At 49.7% G+C, this 19078-nt stretch overlaps 3 protein-coding genes, 1 long non-coding RNA gene and 1 other non-coding gene across 10 annotated transcripts in view; 4 read left to right on the top strand and 1 right to left on the bottom strand.

Moving 5' to 3' along the window:
* Positions 1-40: 40 nt before the first annotated feature.
* UNC45B (unc-45 myosin chaperone B) lies at positions 41-10021 on the top strand. Of its 3 annotated transcripts, none has more exons than XM_041482704.1 (21): positions 41-59; positions 199-282; positions 407-576; positions 849-885; positions 1151-1326; positions 1883-1972; positions 2419-2586; positions 2808-2976; positions 3262-3432; positions 4288-4459; positions 4707-5007; positions 5178-5272; positions 5942-6083; positions 6479-6619; positions 6807-6934; positions 7355-7421; positions 7745-7858; positions 7942-8057; positions 8385-8502; positions 8603-8758; positions 9479-10021. In XM_041482704.1, the coding sequence occupies exons 3-21, from the start codon at positions 415-417 to the stop codon at positions 9743-9745; spliced, it is 2790 nt and encodes a 929-aa protein (XP_041338638.1). In that variant the 5' UTR covers positions 41-59; positions 199-282; positions 407-414; the 3' UTR covers positions 9746-10021. The 3 variants fall into 3 exon arrangements, with proteins under 3 accessions (XP_041338638.1, XP_041338637.1, XP_041338636.1); XM_041482703.1 differs by lacking the exon at positions 41-59 and adding an exon at positions 96-114; XM_041482702.1 differs by lacking the exon at positions 41-59 and having other exon boundaries at positions 101-282.
* A 1514-nt stretch (positions 10022-11535) lies between these two features.
* LOC121361780 lies at positions 11536-13131 on the top strand. Its single transcript, XR_005956393.1, has 2 exons — positions 11536-11591; positions 12722-13131. It is a non-coding gene; the product is annotated as an uncharacterized LOC121361780 (long non-coding RNA).
* On the top strand, positions 12184-12281 carry LOC121361868. Its single transcript, XR_005956412.1, has one exon. It is a non-coding gene; the product is annotated as a Z30 small nucleolar RNA (small nucleolar RNA).
* A 1430-nt stretch (positions 13132-14561) lies between the features above and the next one.
* On the bottom strand, positions 14562-17925 carry PEX12 (peroxisomal biogenesis factor 12). Its single transcript, XM_041482467.1, has 3 exons — positions 17743-17925; positions 16830-17374; positions 14562-16177 (listed from the first exon to the last, which is right to left on the bottom strand). Exons 1-3 carry the CDS (start codon positions 17866-17868, stop codon positions 15778-15780), a joined length of 1071 nt encoding a protein of 356 aa, XP_041338401.1. The 5' UTR covers positions 17869-17925; the 3' UTR covers positions 14562-15777.
* A 37-nt stretch (positions 17926-17962) lies between these two features.
* The window catches only part of AP2B1 (adaptor related protein complex 2 subunit beta 1), a 77019-nt gene continuing 75903 nt past the window's right edge, over positions 17963-19078 (top strand). For 2 of the 4 annotated variants that reach the window (XM_041482463.1, XM_041482466.1), the window contains exon 1: positions 17963-18089. The gene's annotated coding sequence lies outside the window, so the exon portion shown is untranslated. Of the gene's footprint in view, positions 18184-19078 lie in introns of all 4 variants that reach the window. The other 2 variants (XM_041482465.1, XM_041482464.1) reach the window with 2 other exon arrangements.

A 19078-nucleotide genomic window follows, 5' to 3' on the forward strand; every position in this document is an offset into this window, starting at 1 on the left:
AGCCCTCCCCAGGCGTATAAAGCACCAGGGGACAAGGAGGGGACAGGCTGTGGTGACAGGTGCCGCTGACAGGCAGCAGGAGCTGCCAGGTCCTGCCCAAACTTGGAGTGGGAAGTGAGCTCTTTCCCGAGCCACACAGACTCTCTGTAGTGCTGGCAGATTTCTTTAATTCCTTTTTTTTGTTGGTTGACTCCTAAGGATCTCCATTGGTGGGAAAAGCTTCTGAGAAGTCACAGCCTGGAAGAGCAATTTAGGTCTTCATTTTCAAAACTCTTTGGCCTGGTAAGCTGCTTTTATTAATGTGTGTTAATTATATGTCAGTCTCATGGTGAAACTCAGCTTGGGGGAGTAGGCAGGCGACCCAGGCAGTTGAAAATGGGTCACAAATTGATGTTTTTCCTTCAAGCTCTCCAGATGGAAGATCCCATTCAGCTGAAAGAGGAGGGCAATAAATATTTTCAGGCCAGTGACTATGAGAAAGCCCTTCAAAGCTACACTCAAGCCATAAAGCTCAACAAGGACAAGGTGCTGCAGGCGGTGCTGTACAGGAACAGGGCAGCCTGTTTCCTCAAAAAGGTGAGAACAGCTCTCCTCACCTGGGCAGCGCTCAAGGGGAGAAGAGCAGGAGGGCAGCCACGGGCACTCACTGGCTGTTGCCTGGGTGGTTTGTCCATTTATTGAATAGGGTGTTTCCAGCTGGTCTGAAATGAAATGTTCTGGGCTTGTGCTGGAGCTTCGCTGGGGCATCCCCCTGGGAAATGGAAACAGAGAGGTCCCAATGTCCATCACTAATGGGGAGATGCCTTGCTATTCCATGGCTAACAAATCTCTCCTTTCTGGTTTAACAGGAGGAATATGCCAAGGCAGCCTCGGATGCATCTAGAGGTAAGGAGGTCGATACACTTGCTCAGCCTGCTCTCACATCTGCTTTTGGGACACTGTGGCCTTATTCCTTGATATCCACTAACACCCAAGTGCTGAGGCCACGAGGGAATTCCTGGAAGTTCAAGTGATGTTCCAATTTGTTGTGCTGGTGCAATCAGTGCTAATCAAGCACTGCTTGATGCTAGTAACAAAGCAAATCACAGTTTGCACAGGCCACTTCCAAGCAGCAAGCTCTGATGTCTGCTGTTTTGGATCCCTTTCCCAGCTATTGACATCAATGCTTCGGATATCAAAGCCTTGTACCGGCGCAGCCAAGCCCTGGAAAAACTGGGCAAGTTAGACCAAGCATTCAAAGATGCTCAGAAATGTGCCACCCTTGAACCCCGCAACAAAAGCTTCCAGGAGACCCTGAGGAGACTGGGGGCCAACATCCAGGAGAAGGTAAATGCCAGGGGAACAGTGCTGGATTCACAGACCAGGGGTGGAAAATCCTTGCTGTGGGTTACATCAATGGATTGTTGGTCATACTGGAAACTCGTGGCAATATAGGGGGATAAATAGGCTCCATTGACTGGAAGTTCATACTTGATGTGTGTAAATCTGAGGATTGGGTTGATTGGTTAAATTAAAAAGTGTGGCAGCTTCCTCCTGAGGCTGGCCTGGTCCTGAGTGTCTTGGAAAGATCTTGGCAAGGGTCTGGACCAGTTTTGGGCTGGGTCTGGCAGTTGCCACATTGCTACAGTTACCTTTACAGCCGTGCTGTGAAGAAATCCTTGCACCACTACCTACTGTGAAGTCTCAGAAATCAAGGTTTAGAGCTGGCTCTGCCTGTGCCCATGAGATTGGTCTCAAGGGATGCTGATTGCTGAGAAATTCTATCTCCTGTTATTCAGCTTAAACTGCCTGTGGTTTGAAGGGAGGGAGTATTCTTGAAGCAAAAAAAGGAAAGGTGCTCCTCAGTTTTCTCCTGCTGATGCTCTGTGCTCTCTCGGCACAGCTGCGCATTCAGTTCTCCACAGACTCGAGGGTGCAGAAGATGTTTGAGATCCTGCTGGATGAGAACAGTGACAAAGAAAAGCGAGAAAAGGTGAGAACTGCCCTGGACTTGGCAAAATGGCTGTTTGATGTCAGAGGCTGCTCCAGGGAGCAGAGCCCTGTGTTCCCTTCCCCACCTGCCCTGGATGGAGGATGAGAGAAGAAGCTGGAAGGTGAACTGCACTCAGAGAGAGGGAAAATCACCCCTGTGCTGAGGGAAGGTGGCCCAGCTTCCCAAAATACCAAAAGTGGGATCAGCCTGGACTTCTGCTCAGGTCCTGCCACCCTCCAGATGTTCTTTCCAAGCAGTGACCCACTCTTCTTGGGCAGAGCTGAGCTGATCCATAAATGCATCTGGATTAACTGTCTGGTGGGGTCTGAGCTGATCTGCTGCATCTGTCAGGAGATGGTTCCCACCAGGATCTCCCAGAGCTGCATGGGGATGTTCTGGAGGCTGGGCTGTGCCACTGACCCCTGGTTCTTGTGCCTCCCCCCTAGGCTGCAAACAACCTCATAGTCCTGGGAAGGGAGGAAGCAGGTGCTGAGAGGATTTTCCAGAATAATGGGGTCAACTTGCTGCTGCAGCTGATAGAAACCAAAAATCCTGAGCTGATCCTGGCAGCCGTGAGGACACTTTCAGGAATGTGCACAGGACATAAGGCTCGGGTAAGGACAGGCTTGGACCTTCACTGCTCTTGCCTTTTGCACCTGGGGAGAGGGAAATTGAAAATTGAAATTTGTGTTGTTTGTGGGCAGTTGGAGAAGATTAAAACTCTGACTTCAGGATTCACTGAGGAAAATATTTTCTTTGTCCTAGCTGAGCTGAGAGGACACAGGGAGGAAAGGCCTTTGCTAACACTGTCCTGCTCTCTCCTTCCTGGGGCCAGGCCACTGCCATTCTCCATTACCTGGGCATCGACAGCATTTGCATGTGGATGTCGGTGGACAATGAAGAAATCTCCCTGGCTGTCTGCAACCTCCTGCAGACCATCACCGACTGCCTGCTGGGCCAGGGGAAGGAGGAGCACCACGGCAAGGAGGAGGCTCTAGTGCTAGGTAACAGCACATCACCTGCTCTTCATTCCCTCTGCCTGCAGGAGGAGCGGGCCCAGCAGGGAGGGCTCTGCTCCTGGGATTCCTCCTTATTCCTTGTTCTGTGCTGAAGTGGGGACTTTACCCTTCAGCTGTACAGGAGGACAACCTGCACACAGCTCTTATCCTCATGGATAGCTTAATACTTCTGTTCCAGCCACACAATGGCTTTGAATGGTTTTGACTGAGCTCACATGCTTTCAGAGGTAACTTCTTGTAACTGGCTGCTACTGTTTTGCTTCTGTGTAGACACTAAGAAGGATTTGAGGATGATCACGATGCGTTTGCTGGATATGCTGGTCAGTAAGAAAGTGTCTGGGCAAGGTCGAGACCGAGCCCTCAACCTCCTCAACAAGAACATACCAAGGAAGGACCTGAAAGACCATGACAACAGCAGGAGCATCTTTGTCATAGACAATGGTGAGTCCTTGCCCTCCGTCCTGTTCTGATTTGGGAGATGTGGAGCTGTGTGTTCTTGCCTGAATACTTATAGAATTGGTCCTTCCTATAAAATAAATCCTCTCTGGCTTTTTTTGGTGCATGCAAGCCTGGAGCAAAGTTAGACTTACTAGCAGGAAACAGTACTAAGAGAAAATCAACTGTGTATGAGAACAAGAATTTTTGAGTTTCTAAGGGACTGCCTAATATCTCTGGCTAGTTTCTCCAATGTATTTGCTAATGTTAGGAGGATTTGGATTGGATAAACTGTCTGCTTTAGACAGGATGAGATGAGCACCTGCTGAGCTTGGTGGACCCATAAATTGATCAATTGTAAAACTAAATGAGGGTGAGGAAAATGTGTGCTGTGTGTTTTTATAGTAGTTCCAATGCATGTGTGTGTTACCATTTTGATGGAAGTTATTTAATAATAATTCAGTAAAAGGAGAGTTAAGTCATCCAGAATCACTTGAAAGTGGCTGGGTTTTCCTCAGCCAGAGTCTCCAGCCTTGGAGGTAGGTAGGTAGGTTTAATGTCTCCTGACAAAAATAACAGATCCAGCCAGGGACCTAATGCAGTTCTTCTTATCTCACTCTGAGAACTGGAAAAAAGCCTGATGTTTCAAACCTGTAGAATCACCTCCCAGTAATTTCACCAGCAGAAGCTCCTCCCCAGTAAATATCTGAATGTCTTTTTTACTTAAGACTGATGTGATTAGGCTCCAAAATAATTGGAAACCATCCAAGCTTTCTTTCCGCAGCAAGAAAGTAACAAATGGTATCTTGAATTTTGCATAGACACTCTCCCCTCTGACAGCCATATCACTATCGTTTCCAGGCTTAAAAAAGATACTGAAAGTGGTGGGCCAGATTCCTGAGATGCCTGACTGCCTGCCACTGACAGAGAACACCCAGCTGACTGCCTCTGTCCTCCTAAATAAGCTCTACGACGACCTGCGCTGCGACCCGGAGCGGGACAACTACCGGCTGATCTGCGAGGAGTACATCAAGTGAGTCAGGGCTGGGCTGGCCCAGAGGGCAGGAGCAGGGCTTCTTGAGGGTGAAATCAGGCACTTGAAGTCAGCTTGGGTTCAGAACTGGGGCTCTGGGAGATTATGTCTTGCTTGAGATCCTGCTGGATTACAGTTTTGCAGGAATTTGCACACCCAAATATCCAGTGTGATTCAGCCGCACGGCTGAGGGAGGACATTCTCTCCCCACTACTGTTCAGTATCCTACTCCCTCTATCCCATGCAGGAGCAAAATCGACCCACAAGACATGGATAAGACACTCCATGCTGTCCAGATTGTGTCTGGTGTTCTGCAAGGGCCCTTTGACTTGGGCAACAAGCTGCTTGGCATGAAGGGAGTGATGGAGATGATGGTTGCCCTGTGTGGGTCTGAGAGGGAGATTGACCAGCTGGTGGCTGTGGAAGCTCTCATCCACGCTTCCACCAAGCTGAGCCGAGCCACCTTCATCATCACCAACGGGGTGACGCTCCTGAAGGAGATCTACAAGAAGACCAAGAATGAGAAGATCAAAATCCGAGCTCTGGTGGTAAGGATGCAGCCCCGCCTCTGTTGCCTGCCACACTCGGCAGCTTAATCCCAGACTTGGGAGAGGAGGGAGGTTCTGGGGATGAGAGATGGGCTTAGGCTGTTTTGGGGCAGCAACACAAGAGGATTAATGAGTCTTTCTCACTGGGACATCCTTTTCATCCTCCTCAGGGTCTCTGCAAGCTGGGCTCAGCAGGAGGCACGGACTATGGCCTGCGGCAGTTTGCTGAGGGCTCCACTGAGAAGTTAGCCAAGCAGTGCCGAAAGTGAGTGACTTCACTTCTTCCTTCAGTTATTCCAATCTTTGCAAAGCACAATATGTTCCTCTCCCACGAGATCCTGCCCACACATTGCCTTCATTTCCTATGCTGCCTGCCAGCTGACAGTGCCCCCAGAGCCATTGCACTGGGACGTGGAGCTCCTCTGTGCCTGAAGCAGCCATGTGCTCCTCCTGCCTCAATATCCAGAGGAGCCTTCTCCCTCCCTCACTGCCCATGGGAGACACCAGACCTGGTGCCTACCTCTTTGCCAGAGTGGCACAGCCTAATTAATGCTTATCTTGAATATGCATAAATCCCCTCTGAAGGTGAATTTGCCAAGTGGAGTAACCAAGGAGGTGGGATCAAGTTAGGAAGTGACTGAATGGGTGGTCATTCCTCCAGGCATCTCATGTTTTGTGGGATGGAAAAGGCAAAGCAGTGCTGAGCAACTGTCCTGGTCTGTCATTCCCTGCAGCATTTAGATCCCACAAGTTGGGCCATGGGGGAGATGGTCATGTCTCAAGGGGAAGCATCCTCAGTCTCAGGAGGTGCAGCAGAACCTGAGGAAGTATTTGGGCCTGAATCAGCCTCAATATCTGTTTTTCCTCTGTCATTTTCCAGATAAGTTAGTTCTGGCTCCCAAGATAGAAATGTGAGTGTTTTTCTCTCTTCCAGGTGGTTGTGCAACACCAGCATTGATGCCCGCACCAGGAAATGGGCGGTGGAAGGGCTCTCCTACCTCACCCTTGATGCAGACGTCAAAGATGACTTTGTTGAAGATGAGCCAGCCCTGAAAGCTATGTTTGATTTAGCCAAGGTCCATCTCCTTTCCTTGTTCCCTCATTCCTCTGGTAGCATCAAGTTCTCCCAGCTCTCCAGCCCTACACTGTGCCCCAGTCAGAAGGAGCTGTGACCCCAACCTCTCACCTCTGGTTCAGCAGAACCTCAGTTTTGCCTGTGCCCCAGAGACATCTCAGGGCTGCCACCATCCTGCTCTTCTCCCTAGACTGAGGGAGGTTGCTCCTACCTTCACTGTCAGCAACTGCATGAAAACCGAAGGCACCGAGGTGTTGACAGCACCTGATGATGTCCAGCACCTTATTTGACCATGAAAACATTTCCACTAATGAAAACATCATCATGGCAGTCCTAAGGGACCTGTTTCCTTGCTGTGCCCTCTCACCCTCACACAAGCTTTATTTTCCTGTGCAGACAAGTGACAAAACAATCTTGTATTCCGTGGCTTCTGCGCTGGTGAACTGTACCAACAGCTATGACACCAAGGAGCTGGTCCCAGAGCTGGTGCAGCTGGCAAAATTCTCCAAACAGCATGTGCCTGAGGAGCATCCAAAGGTGGGTTGTGTCCAGCTGGAGATGCTGTTCAGAAAGACTTTGTTTGGTGTATCCATTGTCACAGACTTCAGGTCTCCTGTCTCCAGACTGAAGTTGTTTGTTCTCCTACCAGGCTTGGCTGTTAGGTGTCTGGATGGCCGAATGGCAGCTGCTAAGGGCTAATCCTTTCCCAATGTTTCCTCCTCAGGACAAGAAGGATTTTGTGGTGAAGCGGGTGAAGCGGTTGCTGAAGGCTGGAGTTGTCTCTGCCTTGGCCTGTATGGTGAAGGCTGACAGTGCCATTTTGACTGACCAGAGCAAGGAGCTCATTGCCAGGTGCCTTCACTGCAGTTCTGGGAGCTAGGAGTGCTGGGCAGCCCCTGTGCCATGGGGATGGACACCTGGGGTGGGGGATTCTGCCTGTGGGGGAGCGTGTGAAGCAAAGATTTAAAACCAAAGTTTTTGTTCAGAGTTGTCATAAAAATTCATGTTCTGACCTTCAAGCTGTCTTGCTGGAATGCATTTTTGAGTTCTCTGTATTGGTTCTGGCTGGAATAGAGTTCATTTTACAGACTTGAAAACTTCTTCCTCTGCCATTTGTTGCCTCCTCCTAGAGTGCTGTGTGCATGGGGTTAAGCACCTGGAATTTACCTGGTGGCTCTGGCACTCCTGCAAAACCTCAGCCCCCTTCCATGAGGGCTGTTGGCTGCTGCTGTCCCCCGTGGCTGTTTCACTGAGTGTTCTGTGCCCCTGCAGGGTGTTTCTTGCCTTGTGTGAAGACCCCAAGGACCGCGGGACCATTGTCGCTCAAGGTGGTGGGAAGGTGATTACTTTCATGTTCACAGTTCCTGATGTGCTGTTAATGTCTGCTGGGAGCCTGGGGTGCTCTCCGGTGAAGGACAGTGACAGAAGAGCGCAGGTTGTCCCCCCTGGGGCCATACTGACACTGCAGTCCCATCTCTGCAAGACTCCAAAGAAGTGATGTTCTTGGAGTGACTGTGAGCTACAAGCTCTGGCGGTGCCTATTTAATAAAAAAAGCAAGACATCACAGAGGGCTATGGGATATTTTTAACATGTTTTAGTCTGTTCAGGCAGTCCTGTAAATCTTCTCAGCATACTGAATGCTTTTTCCCGTGTGTCTCCAGGCCCTGATACCTCTGGCTGTGGAAGGCACAGACGTTGGCAAGATAAAGGCTTCTCATGCTCTGGCAAAAATTGCTGCTATCTCCAATCCAGACATTGCATTCCCAGGGGAGAGGGTAAGCTTAAAAAATAATAAAAACAAAAACATTGATCCTTCCTTTAGCAAATGAAAGTTGCTAATACAGGCCTTCTCTTCCAGGTGTACGAGGTGGTGAGGCCCCTTGTCAGCCTGCTGAACACAGAGAGAGATGGCCTCCAGAACTACGAGGCTCTGTTAGGTCTCACAAACTTTTCAGGAAGAAGTGATAAACTTAGGTGAGCTTTACTGCTTTTTAACCTTCCTTCTTCCCCAAGAGTGAATGTGAGTTACTTGTTGGACTATGAAGACTGGACAGTGTGAGCTACCTTTGGCAGAGCTACAAAGGTCTCAGAGCTAAAAGACTGATGAGATAGGAAAAGGAGAGTGGCATATTTTCCTCTAGAAACAGCAAAGACATGAACTTCGTCTGCATTAAACAGGGAATGAACCACATCATTAGCTCCAGACACTGATTTGTTTCAAGGCCTTCCCTGCAGTTAATATTTGATAAGTTGATTACTGCTTGACCTATAGTGTGGGGTTTTTACTGCTCTTTACCACAGGTTGAAGATAGTCAAAGAGAAGGCCCTGCCAGATATTGAAAATTACATGTTTGAGAACCACGACCAACTTCGACAGGCAGCCACTGAGTGCATGTGCAACTTGGTGGTCAACAAGGAGGTAAAATCCCCCCTGGGCATGTCCAACCTCACTGCATGCACCTGGTCCTGTGAGGAGCTGTCCCTAACTGTGCTGCCTCTGGATATCTCTGTTTTTTTAGGTTCAGGAGCGGTTTGTGGCTGATGGCAATGACCGGCTGAAGCTGGTGGTGTTGCTGTGTGGTGAGGATGATGAGAAGGTTCAGGTGGCAGCAGCAGGAGCCCTGGCCATGCTTACAGCAGCACAAAAGAAGCTGTGCTTGAAGATGACTCAAGTGGTGAGGCCATAACTCTTGACTGTGGGCAGTGTGTGGGATGTACCCTGCAAGGGTCCTGGCTCAGATGTGAAGGAGTCTCTCCAAAGGAGTATGCAGTTTACTAGTTCAATACTGAGGAACCTAGAGAAGCTGCGACCTGCGTGTGCATGCTTTGATAAATAACCTGAAATCCAAACCTTGTTACACCAGAAATGAGAAGAGCTTGATTGATAACCTACTGAGCTTTAGAGATCCCAAAGGATGTCCCTTCCCTGCACAGATCTGTAGGCTCTGAGAACCCAGAGCCTGCATGGCTGAGTGTCTGAAGAGCTGTGGTTAAGAACTCCTGAACCCTATCTTGCTGCACATGTGATTGGACTCTGGAGCTCATTAAGATAACATGATTAATCAAGCCAACAGAGAAGCTCAAGAAGGTTGGGGTGGGGGACCGTCCTGGTCATCTCAGCTGTGTAAAGACTCTGGTCAGATTCTTCTCACAGAGATTATGCAGCAGCCTGAATATGAAAGATGTTCCATGTTGTCCCAGTGCTGTGGAAGATTCTGACTAAGGTGTAAGAAAAATTGGGTTAAAATGTTTGGAGTCAGGTTTCCTTAGTTAAAAAATTAAATAACGATAAGTGACATGAGTACTGCTCTTCCTTCTGCTGAAGGAAGCCAAGGTCATGCTCTTGGTTGAGATATTCTTCAGACCAGTACTAATGATCTCTCTTCCTCTTGCAGACCACCCAGTGGCTTGAAATCCTGCAGAGGCTCTGCTTGCATGACAACATGGAGGTCCAGCACCGAGGACTGGTCATTGCTTTCAACTTAATCAGCTCTGACAAAGAGCTGGCGAAGAAGCTGGTGGAGTCAGAGCTCCTGGAGATCCTGACGTACGTCGGGAAGCAGGAGGATCACCCCAAGAAGCAGCACATCATTAGTGTGGCACGTGATTGCCTCACCAAGTGCATGGATTACGAGCTGATCAAACCTCTCTCTCAGGCGTGAGGGAATGAAAAGCACCAAAAAAAGGCTGAGCGTGGGGGGAAAAAATGGAGAAATATGGAAAAGTGAGAGCCATGAGGAGAATCTAGTGCCATTGTCAAGGCACTGAACAGTCTGGGGACAGCTTTGGAGGATCATAAGCTGTATGAGGAAAAGGAGGGAATTTGCCTGGGAAATTTGGGACGTGTCCATCTGAGTAATTCCCAGATGGTGTAAATCCTTTCTCTGCCCCCATTCAGCTGATAATGATGAACGCTTCAGCTCTAAAAGAGTCGGTTGTGTTGGAAGGAAACTCAACAAAGATAAAATTGGTTCTACGTCCACTTCCATGGTTTTGTTGGAGACGTGTCAGGAGGCTGTTGGAAGGAAACTCAACAAAGATAAAATTGGTTCTACGTCCACTTCCAGCTCCTGGTACTTCTGGAATTCCCTGCAATGGTGGAACAGGGAGGGTTAAGTGCCTTCTATTCTGTAGTCAGAAAATAGGATTTTAGCTGTGTGCCTTTTTGTTCATTTATTGGAAGCTGTGTGCCCAAGTGTGAGAATGGTGGGTGAACTCTTAATAAATTCACTACTTCGTTCCATGTGGAATTCCTGTTCTGATTTTATTAAGCAAAAGAAGAATTTAAGGCGAGTCTTGCATCACACCTGGAAAAGTGGAGTAATTGGTAACACAGGTTGAATTCTCACTCCTTGAAAACCATCCAGTGCTCCCAAATGTAGCAGAGTCACAAAGGTGTCACACCAAGACACAGGGAATGTTGAAAATATCCCATTTATGAAAAAAGCAGGATGAGAAGCAATCCACCAGTCATCATCACATTAAACTTCATTACATAAATATTTTCATTCAAGCACAGGTTCTTAATGCAGGCTGTGGACAACACAAAAATCACAGACTGTTGGTTCAGTTCCTGGGGGAAAGTCCCTAAACATGTAATAAATATAATCTTACTCAATAATAATTTAAATATTAATTCAAACACATTAAAATATTTCTGATAATACTAAATATTAGTGATGTTCACAATAGGCATAGCATGATGAAATGTTGAAATTTTGGGAAAAAAAAGGAACCACGAGGATAGTTTTCTCTTGCATGTTAAGGAAAAAAAAAAAGAAAATAAATGAAAGTATCTCTACTGTCCTGAATTTGGAAAAGAGTGAAAATTTTAAGCTAATAGGTTTGATAACCTGAAGGCAAATTTATTTGGAGGGCGATTCCAGCTGTATTGAATGAATGTAATAACTTTCAGTTAAATCGCTGGTGCTTTATAATCACAGCTGGGGGATATCAGGCCATTGTTCCAAATCGAGGGAACCACATTCTGTGGTGGGAAATATGGTTTGTTTTCTACCATCCTTCAATTTTGTATACCCATTTTTAGGGCTTTTGAACCTGGCTTTCGAAAGTACTTTACCTCTGTGCAGGTTTACCTAACCAGGATCTCTGACACCAAGACAAAATGCCATTGGTATTGAAGGGCAAAGTTTCCCTTCTCCCACTAAAGCTTCTCCTTGGAGCAACCGCGTTCTACTAACTGACTGTTTCTGAAGTTGAGTGGGGAAATAACTTCTGTAAAAGCCATTTATTGGCATTTCTTTTAGCTAAACATGGGCGGAACACGAGTTTTACACTACCAGGGACCACCCGCTCCCTCAGCCCCCCTCAGGCTTCCTCAAGGCGGGAAACGCTCGCACCGCCCCCAGCTCCTCTAACGCGCCTTCCTATTGGCTGCCAGCGGTAGAATCGCGCGCTGTGATTGGTTATTATCAGCGGAGGGGTGGGGCGAAGAGGGCGGCTCTGTCCCGGTGCTGCCGGGCCTGCGGGAGCGGAGCGGCGTGAGGGGTGCGGGACCGGGGACACGGGATACCGGGGGGTCCGGGGCCGCGGTGGGGCAGCTGAGGACTCGGAGTGTGCGGGGATGAGGACAGGGAGGGTGAGGGGATGCGGAAGCGGCTCTGGGGGCTGGTTGAGGAGCGTGCAGCCGGCCGAGGTGTAGGGTTTACTGAGGTGCGGGGGGGATATCTGGGAGCTCCGGGGATGTTGGATGGGGTAGGGCGGGCACGGCAGAGGAACTGGGACTGAAGAGCTGCAGGGACCTGGTGAGGAGAATACAGGGAAGGAGATGGGGAGAGAGTGTAAACGTGTGGCATGAGGGAAGGGAGGGATGCAAACAGGCCTCTGGAGCCTTGGAGAGACGCTGACTGCAGCAGCGTTTATAGGTATGACACGCTTTTTCCCTCTTGGGTTTGTCTGGTACTGCTCTGCTGACCTTGGAATGCCAGTCTGTGACCCAGCTTCTGCCCGGCTGTAAAGAGGTGTCACCTCCGTCCCTGTGCTCCCTGCTCCACGTGCTTCATCCTCCTAGGGAGGAGGAAACCTCCCAGGCCCCGGCTTGGGAGCGAGCTCCTTGTTGAAGGCAAATAGATTTGCCCAGAAGCAATGATGAGCGAAGTATAGTCTGAACTGGTATTGCCGAGACTCCGTGTCTCGGCTCTGACCAGGGCATGATCACTTAATCTTCTCTCTGAGCTACTTCAGGCTAAGCTCGTCTGCAGGGAACAGCTTTGCTGTTCTTGAAACTTGGATGCACCCTAAAAAAAAAAATACTAAGAATTGTTAGCAATTTAACGGCAGAAAAAGCCTTGATTTGGAAAGGAACCCAAATACTCGTTGCTGCAGCATTGTGTGAGCCTGCAGTGATGGGGGGGGGGATGTGGGTTTATCTCCTGTGTGTGCCATGGATCACAAACTCCAGATACTCTGCCACTGTGTCTCCTCTGTAAGTGCAAAGCAGACTCTTGAGTTGTCTGTCCTGTAGAAGCTCATTAGCAGTTCATTCAGCTGTATTCTCATTTAGTGCTTGCCAGCAGGGAGCCAGGAGTATGATGTGCAACCACTTTGGGGTTGAAAGAAGGGCCCAGGAAAAAAGATGGGGCTATTCTCTAATTCACTTTTCTTTTGTTCTTTTCCAGATTCTGATGACATCTTTGTATTGATTTCTCTATCCCTGTGGAGAAGGAAGCATCTGTGAGGAATATACCGAGGAGAATATTTCAGTGGTTTTCCCTTAACAGGAGAAGTCACTTTGTTTCTGTTGAGGAAATAGCAAAAACTTAGTTGCTTCATGCTCTGATTTTTCAACACTGCCTAGATGAGCTGTGAATGTGCCTTAGCTTCACTAAAGAATTTTTAAAAGACTTGCAAAGTCAAGTCCTTGCAGTGGATACTGAACAACTCCAAAGCTGCTGTTAATGTTGATGAAATTGTATTGAGCAACACCAAAGCATCCTGAGGGTGTATGTGGTACATGATTCTGTAGAAATCACAAATTAGTATCTAAGTCCAAAGGTTGGTTTAATAAAGTTGGTGCTCCCTGGAAAAACTGCTCTTGTCAATCTTTAGCCCATTGTGGTTTTAAGAATACAGTTAAAAAGCAGATAAATTGGAATTTTTCTGTGATCCAGACTGGTTTTGTAGCTTAGTTTTAGAGCAAGAAACATGACAAATGAGTATTAATGGGCTGCTAAGGACAGGAGGTTTCAAAGGAGTCAAATCCAAGTTGACATCCTGCAGCCATCTCCAGGAACACACAAAAATCTGCCAGGTAACTGCTGAACCTGTCACCAAGGTGGGTTTGATGCTTGTCACTCAGCTAAGCTTTACAGGATAATTTATTGTGTAAAAGAGTAATTACAGCTGCTCAGAACTGGGAGGCTTCAGTGTGGGTGGTTCTGTGCAGGTCCTGGAGTTAGCCAAACCCGAGTTTGGCAGGGACAGGGGGTTGTGCAGGAGTGGAAAGCAGCCAGGGCCTGGCAGGTGGGCATCTGCTGGGCATTCTGGGGAGAGGAACAGGCGTTAATCCTGGGAGAAGGAGCTGGAGAGGCCCTGGAGCAGTGTGGTAACTGTTGTGTGTTAGTGAATCCTGCATTAGAGGGAGGATGAACCTCCCAAAGAGCCCTGCAGTGCTGGGGGTCAGAGTTCCACGCCTGCCCAGCTTCTCCCTGAGCAGCAGATAAGTAACTTGGAAGGTATAGGAAGGATTAAAGGAAAATAAACCTATCCTGAAAAGCAATCATCAGTCAAATGCTTATTTCAATCAGCTGTTGCACTGGAGTCACCAGGACATTAACAAAAAAAGTGATTGGGAACCTCAGAAAACCTCACACTTTGGTGTGATTTGTCTTCCAGTAAGATGTGTGTGTTCTTACTGGCTCTCTAAAGGAAAAGAAGTATCTTCATGGACCCCATTGCAACTGGAGAAGAGAGAAATGAGACAGTTTTTATTATGATTCCATAGTGGCACAGGTAGAAGGGTCAGGGAGGTGTACAGAGATAATAAAGCATCAGGAACAAATCTCATTTATTAGGTGTTTGGGGAAGATTCAAATTACTGCATTTTCCCACATTATTCAATAACCTCTTTTGCTTACAAGTGAAGGAGGATATTGGAGATTTTTATCTTCTGAAGCAGAGCTAAAGTGGAGGGAAAATGAGATGCCTGGTTCAGTGGATTAAATGTTAGAAGAATCTGGAAAGACCAGAGTGGGGTCTGGACTTTGTGCAGAAACTTTGCTCTTGTATTCTCTAAGCACTGTCACTGTGATATCTGGAGCACTGCTGCTCCCTAGAGTCAGGAAAACAACCTTCCATCCTGAAAAATCAGGTGTCAAGCAAGAGCCAGCCATGTCACACAGCTTTTCTTTCCTCCTCTGTTCAGTGGAAGGATGTTTTGTTCTGATATGAATGTGCTACATGGCTGGGACTGGAATAATTGCATTGTAATGATCAGACATGAAAGATCCTCAGCCTATACTCTCTTGCTTACAAGTGAAGGAGGATATTGGAGATTTTTATCTTCTGAAGCAGAGCTAAAGTGGAGGGAAAATGAGATGCCTGGTTCAGTGGATTAAATGTTAGAAGAATCTGGAAAGACCAGAGTGGGGTCTGGACTTTGTGCAGAAACTTTGCTCTTGTATTCTCTAAGCACTGTCACTGTGATATCTGGAGCACTGCTGCTCCCTAGAGTCAGGAAAACAACCTTCCATCCTGAAAAATCAGGTGTCAAGCAAGAGCCAGCCATGTCACACAGCTTTTCTTTCCTCCTCTGTTCAGTGGAAGGATGTTTTGTTCTGATATGAATGTGCTACATGGCTGGGACTGGAATAATTGCATTGTAATGATCAGACATGAAAGATCCTCAGCCTACAAAATGCTAATCTTACATCCACTACCATCACATGGAAAGATGAAAGCAGCTTTAGTCTTGTCTCTCTTATGTAAATAGAGCCCCCAGAGGAGCAAACTGTTTTTCCAATAACCAGAAAAGAATTAAATAGGTTCTCAATCAAGAAAGAATTTTGCTTTATAAAAGCAGATAATAATGAATGCAAAGACTTATTTGACAATAAACCACTCTCATCAGTTGGGAGTTTCTTTTAATCTGGTTTGTCATTTTCTCTCTTGTGCAGAAAACATCACATTCCTCTTGTCTATCTTGTTCCTTTAAAGAGTCAAAAGTCTTAATTTAGAACCGTTGATAAGAATTAGGAGGGTGATGTTCTCAATTCCAAGGTGAAGAGCACAGGTTTAAGCCTCTATCTCTGACAAAGCCAGAGCTCACCCTGGGCAGCACAAGGGAATGGGAAGCTGCCCAGGGAAGAAAAACCTGCCTAGAGAATTTCCCTACCTTTTTAATTTGCTGGCTCATGCCCTCAAACAGCACCAGTGCTGCTCTTTGATCCTCACATCTGCATTCCTCTTACCCAAATCAATGTTTCCTCTCTTTCAGCTGGTCTTTTAAGGCATTTCTGTGCTGGCTAACAGGCTGGGGCTGTGTGATACCTCTGCAACTGCCAGGATGTTTGAACAGCTTATCAACAAAGGGCAGAGCACTGCCAGAACGTGCAAAGGCAGCAAAGCTGACGAACCACCGAGTTCAAGGGCGCTGCAGAGCTCACCGAGGAGCTGCGGCAGCCTGAAGCCTTCCATGGGATGTACAAAGGGCTGCTGGAGGCTCCTGGCAGCCCTTTCAGCTCTCAGGGGAGTAGAGTTTGACCAGGTGCTGCAGCTCTGTGGCATAGCCCGTGACTGGGCAGCGCTGGTGAGCCTTCACATAGGCGTGGGCGCAGCGGTAGCAGAACACGAAGCCGGAGGTGGCCAGCGCCGTGGCGTTGACGCGGACCTTGCGGCACAGAGGGCACACGGTCTTCAGGCTGGGCAGGAGAGCTGAGCTGGGCTCGTGCTCCAGGTGCACAGGGGGTGGGGGCGTGGGGAGGGCTGTCAGGGACTTGATGGTCTCCTGGTTTTCTGAGGAGTACCACCAGTCCAGGAACTGGAGGAAGAACACGCTGACGGACAGGCCGGTGGACAGCGAGAAGGCGATGCCACCCAGAGCTCTCCTCAGGGCCGACTGCACTCGAGAGGTAAAGCTGCAGCAGAGAGAAGCAGGGAGAGATGGTTACTACTGCACGTTTATCCACCTGGAAACCATGGGAAAGAGCACCTGGGGAGTGGCTGCTTCACACAGCTCCTTAATGCTAAGTTAGTTGGTCAGTATGTCCCGTGTTTGCACTTACTAGGATGTTTCAGATTCTTTTTTTATTTTAAGGAAGATCCAAATCCTGGTTTTTTTCAGAAGTCTAAATCGGAAGAATTTGGATTAAAGGATCCTGGACCACAGAGTGTTTCACTCCTGGATCACCATTTCACAGGGTATTCAGTGTGCCCATGACTAGCTGCTGCTTAGGAAAATCAAATAAATAAGTTTCAATCCTTTCAGCAACATTGCTGCAGCTGCTGCCCCTCCTTTGCTGGAAAAGTGCAGAAGACTGAAGAGAATGAAGGCTTGCATGCCCAAAAACACCCCCAAACTCTGAAATTTTATTACCACAAAATCGTTTCAAGCTAATCCCTGCTACTGGTTTGTTATTTTCACTTACAATACATACACCCTTTTGGAGCACATTTTGTCAGTGTGAACTTTCATCTCGAATTTTTAGAGAACAGGGCACTTTTACTTGCAGCATCACCTCTAAATTTACAGAGCCTGGTGGGCAACACCTGAGCCAGGCTCTGCCATACCTGTGTGTTTGACTTGAGGTGCTTTCAGCCCATTTCTTCTCCAGGGCCTGGATATCCTCTGCAGTCAGCCTGACCAGGCGGACACCAGCCAGCTTCAGCATGGGGGAATGATGCTCAGCCTTGCCCAGGATGTAGCACATCTGCTGGATAAGAAACCAGCCCTCCCAGGTCATGTTTACATAGGGGTAGGCAGCTAGAAAGGCTCTGTAGAAGCGCTTCCAGGATGATGAGGGAGGGTGGATGGAGTACTCATCCTCTTCCCTCAGGCTGGACACCAGTTTCTCCAGCTTTCCTTTCAGGTAAGGAACAAGAACCAGCAGGAGCAGAGACTTCCAGTGCTGCCTCTTTGGCAGGCCAGCTGTGGCCAGAGGTTGCTGTCTGCCATCTCCCATGGGGATCCTCTTCATGCTATAGAAGTTCTCAGAGAAGGAGGCGCTGCACCTGCCCAGGTAGTGCTGCTGGAGCAGCAAATCCAGAAGGACGTAAATCTCATCAAACCACTGCCAGAGGAAACCATACCGGGCAGGATTGGACTCAGCAAGCACCTGTTGCAAAAGGGACACAAAACAGGAGGAATCAGAGCGGTTTGGGTTGGAAGGAGCATTAAAGATCATGTTGTAAAGATCATTCCACCTTGCACTATCCCAGGCTGCTCCAAGCCCTGTCCAGCCTGGATTTGAACACTCTCAGGGATGGGGCAGCCACAGCCTGTGCCAGGGCCTCCCCACCCTCACAGGGAAGGACCTGAAAGCGGATAAAGTTCTAAATTATAAATCACAGCAGCTATAAACGACGCCTCTAATCCTCCACACAAGCCAGGTGGCTCACAACTGTCCCGCTGCCTGCGAGTGCGGCCGGAGTTACACGCCGGCTCCCCTCCTCTCCCTTCACCCGCGGCCCGCCTCGCCCTCACCTTGACCAGGTGCTGCAGGGCGGGTTTCACGGCGGCCATCAGGCTGTCCTGGGCCACCGCCTCGAACACGGACGGCCGCTCCTCGCCGGCCGGGGCGGCCGTGAGGTGAGCGCCCACCTCCGCCATGACACCGCCACACCGCCCCGCCGCAGGGGGGAGCCTCGGCCCCGCCCCGCCGAACGCCGCTCCGCCCCGCCCTCCGGAAGCGCGGGCCGCCGGCGCTCCGCCCGCTGCCGCCGCTCTATGGTGGTGGGGCGCGGCCGCTCTGGGCGGGGGAGGGTTTGATCTCGCTGCTCGCGAGTCCGCCCGGCCCCTCCGCTTCCGGTTCCGCCGCCGCCCCCGCAGCGGTGAGTCCGGTCCGTGAGTGGGGCCGGGGCTGAGGGCGCGGGGAGCGGGTCCGGGAGGGCTGAGGGGCACCGGCGGGACACTGCGACAGGGCGGGTAGGGGCACTGCTGGGGAGTCAGGAGGGGCTGGGGGGGCGCTGGGAGGGGATATTGGTGAGGTGAGGGCAGGGGTGGGGTGCTGGGAGGAGGTGTGAGGTACTGGGGGGAACTGGGATAGGGCGGGGAGAGAAGCTGCTCAGGGAGGGGCTGGGGGATGATGGGAGGGCGCTGGGAGGGGATAGCGGGGGGGAGACCAGGGGTGGGGGACTGGTACAGGGTGGGAAGGGATACTGGGAGAGGTGAGGGACACCTGGGATAGGGTGGCAGGGGGCACCGGGGGTACTGGGAGGGGGAACTGGAATGGGGTGGGGAGAGTCGCTGGTGAGGCACTGGGAGTGGCTCTGGTGATGAACTGGAAGAGGATGGGAGCACTGGGAGGACTGGGCAGGTGTTTGCAGAGGAGACGGAGGAGTGAGAGTGAGAAGTGGGGCCAGTGGGTCCTGGAAGGAAACACTGGTCTGGGGTGAGGATTGGACTGGGATGGGCCTTGGTGGGATGGGAATGAGCACGGCAAGATACTGGGATACTGGTGGGAGCAGGCAGGGAAAAGGGCTGGGTGCTGAGAGGGACTGGGAGTGCTGGGGAGGGGAACTGGGATTTGTGGGGAGTGCTCCTGTGACTGGGGGGAACTGGGAGAGAGCTGGGGAATGGTGCTGATCTGGGGGCTCGAGGGGGGCACTGGGATGCCAGGCTGGAGTGTGGGTGGGTGCTGGGAGTCCTGCTGGAGCTGTGGGAGGGGCTGCTAGCAAAGCTGGGATGGGGCTTGCTGGGAATGGGGACCACCAAGGGGCTGTTTGGCCCCAGGATGGGAACAAAATCCTTGTGCCAGCACAAGTTCAGGGCTGCAGGCACAGCTCTCCCTCTGCCATCCACGTTCCATTGTTCTGTTTAT

This window comes from Pyrgilauda ruficollis, unplaced genomic scaffold, assembly GCF_017590135.1.
Source record: "Pyrgilauda ruficollis isolate IOZ18807 unplaced genomic scaffold, ASM1759013v1 scaffold59, whole genome shotgun sequence".
Taxonomy (NCBI): Eukaryota; Metazoa; Chordata; class Aves; order Passeriformes; family Passeridae; genus Pyrgilauda; species Pyrgilauda ruficollis.

Coding starts and splice junctions, on each gene's coding strand:
- UNC45B (XM_041482704.1), top strand. CDS start 415: ATGGAAGATCCCATTCAGCTGAAAGAGGAGGGCAATAAATATTTTCAG. Junction 1,973..2,418: donor ACAAAGAAAAGCGAGAAAAG/GTGAGAACTGCC, acceptor CCTCCCCCCTAG/GCTGCAAACAACCTCATAGT. Junction 2,977..3,261: donor GGAGGAGGCTCTAGTGCTAG/GTAACAGCACAT, acceptor GCTTCTGTGTAG/ACACTAAGAAGGATTTGAGG.
- PEX12 (XM_041482467.1), bottom strand. CDS start 17,868: ATGGCGGAGGTGGGCGCTCACCTCACGGCCGCCCCGGCCGGCGAGGAG. Junction 17,375..17,742: donor CCCTGCAGCACCTGGTCAAG/GTGAGGGCGAGG, acceptor CTTTTGCAACAG/GTGCTTGCTGAGTCCAATCC. Junction 16,178..16,829: donor ACCTCAAGTCAAACACACAG/GTATGGCAGAGC, acceptor TCTCTGCTGCAG/CTTTACCTCTCGAGTGCAGT.